The 7252-nt window shown below is 49.6% G+C and overlaps 4 protein-coding genes across 6 annotated transcripts in view; 2 read left to right on the top strand and 2 right to left on the bottom strand.

Moving 5' to 3' along the window:
* LOC125954345 (DNA replication complex GINS protein PSF3) overlaps window positions 1-3276 on the top strand; it is a 7991-nt gene extending 4715 nt beyond the window's left edge. For both annotated transcript variants that reach the window (XM_049684551.1, XM_049684552.1), the window contains exons 2-4: window positions 2377-2607; window positions 2674-2779; window positions 2854-3276. In XM_049684551.1, the coding sequence (XP_049540508.1) occupies window positions 2505-2607; window positions 2674-2779; window positions 2854-3256 (612 nt within the window). In that variant the 5' untranslated portion in view covers window positions 2377-2504 and the 3' untranslated portion in view covers window positions 3257-3276. The remainder of the gene's footprint in view (window positions 1-2376; window positions 2608-2673; window positions 2780-2853) is intronic.
* The window catches only part of LOC125954270 (protein TIS11), a 449377-nt gene that overhangs the window by 330492 nt on the left and 111633 nt on the right, over window positions 1-7252 (bottom strand). The gene's annotated exons all lie outside the window — the stretch shown is intronic.
* Window positions 849-2260, bottom strand: LOC125954346 (ras-related protein Rab-18-B-like). The gene is made up of 3 exons (XM_049684553.1): window positions 2004-2260; window positions 1385-1820; window positions 849-1300 (listed from the first exon to the last, which is right to left on the bottom strand). The coding sequence occupies exons 1-3, from the start codon at window positions 2072-2074 to the stop codon at window positions 1199-1201; spliced, it is 609 nt and encodes a 202-aa protein (XP_049540510.1). The 5' UTR covers window positions 2075-2260; the 3' UTR covers window positions 849-1198.
* On the top strand, window positions 3484-7211 carry LOC125954263 (heat shock 70 kDa protein cognate 5). The gene is made up of 6 exons (XM_049684415.1): window positions 3484-3714; window positions 3973-4010; window positions 4330-5825; window positions 5915-6102; window positions 6186-6326; window positions 6420-7211. Exons 1-6 carry the CDS (start codon window positions 3484-3486, stop codon window positions 6513-6515), a joined length of 2190 nt encoding a protein of 729 aa, XP_049540372.1. The 3' UTR covers window positions 6516-7211.

Raw genomic sequence — 7252 nt, 5'->3', positions numbered from 1 at the left:
AGCATAATAGTACAAGATCCACAAAGTATGGCAATATTTAACAGGCACTTTTCATGAAAATCTGAACACAATCACCCCTACCACTATCCCCTTTTTGCGGTGTCTCTATGAGCGATGAGCGTTTTTGTTTGTGGTACACTTATTTTCCATAACTACTGCTAGACCGGAAATCTGCCAAGGAAATTAACACAGGACACATCGAAAGCACTAAATCGCAATTAACCATGAAGTGGAAATATAGGGGATGATAGATGAGGATGGCTGGTTCCTTGATCTCGACACCCACGTTAACGCCCTCTACACTTTACGCCGTCGGGATGTTTGACTTGTTCTCTATTGATGGGCTAGTAGACGGAGCCCGAGGTGTTAGCCAATATTTTCCACCGTGCTGCGCGGCGGCTGTGCACTTCGGTTTTCCCGTGGCATTTCCTTGAACCTTGCCAGCCACACACAAACACGCACCTCTCGCAGGATACACTCACACATGCGTACTTAATTTTTGCGTTGTTTTCAATGCCTGCTGCTGTTTGCAATAAATATGGCTCATATGGGCTGGTGGAAAATTGCACTCGTGTCTCGCTCTCTAGCACCGTGCGCGGCCAGGAGACTGATGGAATTTTCCTTCTTCGACGTCCCTTTCGGGCTTTCCATCGACGCGGTGCCGTGTTCGGGAGGACAATCGCCGCTGGTTCGTGCAGGCTTCGTGTTCGCGTTGGAGTTTTCTCGTTGAACTGTTCGGAATCATTTTCTCCATAGCATGCTTGGGAAGGTACGAACGTCCTTTCGTACTTGTTGGAGTAGCCCGATAGGAAGCGAAACAACAACACTTCAAGTATTGCACAAATGGCTCACAGTTGAATAATATTATTCTAATTTATTTACCCCCATCGAACGCCTTACTTTACATGGCTATATTCTGTAGTGCGTGCGTATGAGTGTGTGTGTTTGATAAAAACGATATTATGAACTTAAAATGAACGGTAAAAACATAATCCCATATTGCGCCTGTTATCACCACAGGAAAGGGCACGACACAAGCGGAAAGCGTTGGTCCACTTCGCAGCACTGGACCCGCAACTTTTACACAAGGCGAGGCGACCATGCGAACAGTCCACGGTGATGTTGCAGCACCCGCAAACGAGGTGGTGTGACCATGTACCGAATATATCACCAAAACGGTTCAGATCAATTGTGGTAGTTAGCACGGACAGGAACCGGCCGCTGATGGTGTTCGGTTACCGTGAAGATCGACCCCATCACCGTATTCGTTCCGTTCCCACAATCCATCTGTTTCCATTATCTGAGAAACACAAAACAAATCAAATAAGGTATTAGATGTGAGTTGCAAGTTTTGCGATCGATTTGCTAGCTCCGAATCCCGTACCTTACGCACTACCTCCTCGAACGCGTCCTTCACGCCTTCGCTCGTCTTGGCGGATGTTTCGATGAACATCATGCGATGTTTTTTGGCAAACCGGAATCCCTCATCCCGCGTGATGCTCCGGTCCGGTTGGTCGATCTTATTGCCCACGATCATTTTGGCCATATTATTGCGCGTACCGTAGATTTCCAGCTCGTTCAACCATGATTCAAGCTTCTGGAATGTGTCCTTCTTGGTGACGTCATACACCAGAATTGCACCTTGGGCGTCACGGTAATAGCTCGGTGTAAGCGTACGGAACCGCTCCTGGCCGGCCGTATCCCAGATCGCCAGCTTCACCTTCACGCCGTCCACGTCGAGGGTTTTCGTCTTAAAGTCCACCCCGATCGTAAGCGCCTGATCGCTGTCGAAATCATTCTCGGTGAAGCGGAGCATCAAACTGAAAAGAAGAAACGGTCACAGGTGACGAATCCATCGATCGTTAATGCGTCATTCCAGAATGGTCACGTTTTGATTCTACAATTTTTTGACTTCCGCGTCGTTAGGAGTAGAGAGTATTTATAGTGTTGCAAGCAATAGGATGACCTATATCGTAGAACCATTTTCCAACCCCTCTGTTTACCTTGATTTTCCTACTCCGCTCTCACCGATGATGAGGATTTTAAAGGTCGCGAGTATACGATCCGGATCCATTCTGGTAGGCTCCAGGATGTTGTCCGAACGATTAACAAAAACCACTTACTCACACGAGCTTTGTAAATACACCACAGCAGAATACAATCTCACGGAAACAAAACAAAAGCGTCCCACAGCGCAGGAAGTTTTCCGTTTTCCCGTTTTCCCCGTTTTTTGTGTTGTTTTGTTTTCCTCCTGGCTGCCGAGCGGTGTTGTCAAATCGATCGACCATGCGTTTATAAAAGTGAAGTTGCATACGGATACACGTATGTCTTTTTGCAGGATAAAAGCTAAAGGGAGTTTCTTTTTCCTTTCATTAGTTCTACGAACAGGCTCACCAAGCATCGCGCAAATCATTTGTCGGAACAGCTGAGGGCGAACAAAAGGGCGGCAATCTGGCGGAAAACCGCGAAAAAGAAACACTCGGTCCGTTTGTTCCGATTTGAAGATGAATATTCCGAGCTACACACCGAATTACTACAGCCTGGCTGATATTACGGTGACGCAGGAACGTGTACCGTGCCGCACGCTGCAGGATTTATACATGATGGGTAAGCAAAACCACGATTCGTGAACGTTATTACTTTTCCCTCTTGCTCACCTGCTCATCGTTGCAGGTTTTCTGGATTCCTCGGAAAAGTCGCCAAATTTAGCAACCAACCACAAGATGGAACTGCCCCTATGGGTAGTGCTGCAGCAGGACGATAGGAATCCACACTTTGAGTGAGTAAATTGTCGCAAACAAACCCAAATTCAAACGGCACAGCAATCGTTTCCGTGATCGTTTCCATTTCCAGAGCGCAAATACCGGACATTTACAGTGCGGCCTACAAGGAGATCTACAAAGCGGACGCCAGTTACGTCGAGCTGGGTGCGTTGAACAAATTCTACTACGAGCTCGGCATGTACCTTACGCGCTACGATGCATCCAATAACGTTTCGGAAATGCTGCTCACCACGGCCCGGGAGCGGTTAAAGAGTCTCAAGGATTCGTGCCAAAACGATGGTAACGATAGCTTGAACATTAACAGCAAGTTCGAGTTCCTCGAGCGGTTACTATTCGGCGAGGGATGCAAAACGAACAAACTGTTCGACGATTGGCTGTATGAGAAGCAGGTGTACATCAAATCGACCGAGATAGCGGTTAACATTCGAAAACGGAAGCGCAGTCCGGACGGCGAACCGGAAGATGAGCAATAAAAAGGATTGGGAGATGTGTCTAGAGGACAGGATCAATAATTATTCACTAAGCCAAGAAAATCACAAAAAATAACGGATTTTTCCTTGCTCGGCTCAGTTCACTTCGCGTTTTCTTCATTCACCTCGTTTGGAGTCGCAGTCGCTCCCCGTCTGTAAATACTTGGAGCAAACGAGACACCAAATTTGGTCCGTTGCTTCGGCAGTTGCGTGCACCAAGCGCGGTTGTTATGCGGGAAGGTAAACTTCTAGAAGTGTCCACGGGGTGGGCAGCAGCTGTCAAAGGCACCGTAAAAAGACGTCAGAAAGAGAGAGAAACAGGATTCTCCAAACAGCCGTGGTTGCATCATAACTTCCAGAAAACGTGCGTGTTCCGTGTTTCACCGCCCGTTTGCAAAATGTTGAAAGCAGCCAAATATCTGTCCCGCACGCTCGTGGAAAACCGGGGATTGCTGCAGAATGTAAGTACGAACCCGGTGCGGGAAACCCCTTTTCAGTGCGTCTTATTTGCCGGCCCAGAACTAGGAGGGGTACTTCGCCGCCGCTCAGCCTTGAACGACTGCTGATAGCGAAATGTGAGGTTAGAGACAGGGGAGCAGTAAGAGACTTGTGTAATAGTTTGCGGAATATTACGAATTATCGTATGAGAGCGAGAACGATATCGAAGAAATCATGTGGCCACCGAAACTAATTGCAATCCCACCCATCACTCGTTACAGGGAGGAGCCCTATCCAACAATGTGCTGGCCCGGTTCAAGTAAGTATGATGAAATCTTTGTTCGGGGTTAGATGACATGCCGTTGTGAAATATTAGCGGTAAATGAGGGGTGTCCGACCTGTTCCGGCATCCCAACCAAGATTAACGAGGGGCGCCGGCACATCACATGCCTGCCGCATCACGGAGCGACCAAGGACGTTAATCTTGATGCGTAAAAGATGCTCGATTACACAAACGTCGGTCGGTTGGGCGGTTGCCTAGTAACAAGACAAAGTTCCCGATAGCTACCGCGATGTTCAATCTCATGACACTAACTGTTTGCCCATTTTGTGCGTTTCTTCTCTTGCGATTGCCTTAGGTCGGAGCAGGTTAAGGGCGCCGTCATCGGTATCGATCTGGGAACCACAAACTCTTGCGTCGCCGTGATGGAGGGCAAAAATCCGAAAGTGATCGAAAATGCGGAAGGTGCGCGTACCACCCCGTCGCACGTGGCTTTCACGAAGGACGGTGAGCGATTGGTCGGTATGCCGGCGAAGCGCCAGGCCGTCACCAACTCGGCCAACACGTTCTACGCCACCAAACGGTTGATCGGCCGTCGGTTCGATGATGCTGAGATCAAGAAAGATCTAGCGAACCTCTCGTACAAGGTGGTGAAGGCCTCGAACGGGGACGCCTGGGTGCAGGGTAGCGATGGAAAGGTGTACTCACCCAGCCAGATCGGTGCGTTCGTGCTGATGAAGATGAAGGAAACGGCCGAAGCGTACCTGAACACACCGATTAAGAATGCCGTCATCACGGTACCGGCATACTTTAACGATTCGCAGCGTCAGGCCACGAAGGACGCCGGACAGATCGCCGGTCTGAACGTGCTGCGTGTGATTAACGAACCGACGGCGGCCGCTTTGGCTTACGGTATGGACAAGAGTGAAGACAAAATCATCGCCGTGTACGATCTGGGCGGTGGTACGTTCGATGTGTCGATCCTCGAAATCCAGAAGGGTGTGTTCGAGGTCAAGTCAACCAACGGTGACACTCTGCTCGGAGGCGAGGACTTCGATAACCACATCCTGGACTATCTGGCACAAGAGTTCAAGAAGGAGCAGGGCATCGACATTAAGAAGGATGCGATGGCCATGCAGCGGTTGAAGGAGGCCGCCGAGAAGGCCAAGTGCGAGCTGTCCTCCTCGGTGCAGACGGACATCAATCTGCCCTACCTGACGATGGACGCCTCGGGACCGAAGCATCTGAATCTGAAGTTGACGCGCGCCAAGCTCGAGACGCTGGTTGGCGATCTGATCAAGCGTACGATCGCACCGTGCCAGAAGGCAATGTCCGATGCGGAGGTAAAGAAATCGGACATCGGTGAGGTGCTGCTGGTCGGTGGTATGTCCCGCATGCCGAAGGTACAATCCTTGGTGCAGGAAGTGTTCGGTCGCCAACCATCCCGGGCGGTCAATCCCGATGAAGCGGTTGCAGTGGGTGCTGCCGTACAGGGAGGTGTGCTGGCGGGTGATGTTACCGATGTGTTGCTGCTCGACGTTACGCCCCTGTCGCTTGGTATCGAAACCCTTGGTGGTGTGTTTACGCGTCTTATCAACCGCAACACCACGATTCCGACGAAGAAATCTCAAGTTTTCTCGACTGCCGCCGATGGTCAGACGCAGGTGGAAATCAAGGTACACCAGGGCGAACGTGAGATGGCTAATGACAACAAAATGCTCGGCTCGTTCACACTCGTCGGTATTCCACCGGCACCGCGCGGTGTACCACAGATCGAGGTTGTGTTCGATATTGACGCCAACGGCATCGTGCATGTGTCTGCACGTGACAAGGGAACTGGCAAGGAACAGCAAAGTAAGTGTTTAATCAACCAACCTGGTGTTCTTGTGGGGTGTTGTTCGTCCAGGGTACTAATCGGTGTCTGGTGCTTGATTTCTCCGCAGTTGTCATCCAGTCGTCTGGTGGACTGAGCAAGGATGAGATCGAAAACATGGTTAAGAACGCCGAACAGTACGCACAGGCCGACAAGCTGAAGAGGGATCGCATCGAAGCGATCAACCAGGCAGAAGGCATCGTGCACGATACCGAGAGCAAGATGGAGGAGTTCAAAGATCAGCTACCAAAGGAAGAGGTAAGAGAAGAATGGGAAGAAAGATAAAAAAAGGAATTCATTTAACATCGGTTTCCTTTGTTTCATTTTCATCGTTACCACAGTGCGATAAGCTACGAGAAGAGATCGCGAAGGTGCGGGAAGTTCTTGCCAACAAGGAGGAAGCCGATCCGGAGGAAGTCCGCAAAACGACCAGTGCCCTGCAGCAGTCATCCTTGAAGCTGTTCGAGATGGCGTACAAAAAGGTACGCCGAGTTGGAGTCTATAAATTTAAATGTGCCCTGCTTGTAGTAGATACGGTTTTTAACGAGTCTGTGATTTTTTCCCCCCTGTTACAGATGGCTTCCGAGCGGGAGGGTAGCAGCGGTAGCAGCAGCAGCACCGGCAGCAGTAGCGGATCGGAAGAGGGCGAGAAGAAGGAGAACAAAAACTAAATCACAATACCACCTCATACCATCAAGGAAAGACTCAGAGTACTGACAGTGGCAGCAGCAGCATCATAAGCGAACCCAGTAACCAACGCCGTTAGGAAGTAGAAACCACAACTCTCCATTCGCATTAAGTGAACCGGTTGATCGGTTCGGATCGGACGTGAACACAGAGGCAGTGAAGTGACGGAGCTAAATATACGTTAAACTATCGAATCACCCGAGATTTTGTGCCCCCTCCCCGTTGGCTTACGTTTTGCCCCACCCAAATTGCTTCTCGGTAGTTTGCGTACGCTGCGTGATTAATTCTGCGACCCCCTCGCTGGGTTCATGTTTTCTTCTCTTCTTTCCAAGGGCATCTTTTGGGAGGATGGAAGTTTCTTTGCTGTAGTCTTTTCGTAGTAGGCAGAGAAAAGTGCGCATTTTGCTGAAAGGGAGTGAGGAATGCAGAGAGATGTAGAAGACGTTGAGTTTGGAGCAGGATATTGCTTTGAGGTCCCCGAGTGTTGTTCTGGTTTCCAATCCGGAAGAGTTGTACTAAGTTTTCGATGGCCATGCACATACACCGAGGCGCACCGAGCAAATGGGAATGTTCCGAGGTGCTCTTTGGATTAACTTTAAGCAGTAACAGGTGTATTGCGTGTTAAGGTAGTTGGACTCGTTTCCTTTGTAGATGCAATAAAATAGATTTAAACAGTTAAATAGTGTAATTCCCGCTCGATTTTGTTTGATTTCGATTGCTT

Source organism: Anopheles darlingi, chromosome 3 (assembly GCF_943734745.1).
Source record: "Anopheles darlingi chromosome 3, idAnoDarlMG_H_01, whole genome shotgun sequence".
Lineage (NCBI taxonomy): Eukaryota > Metazoa > Arthropoda > Insecta > Diptera > Culicidae > Anopheles > Anopheles darlingi.
Note: the sequence above shows the minus strand (reverse complement) of the source record. Positions and strands in the feature narration are given on the sequence as shown.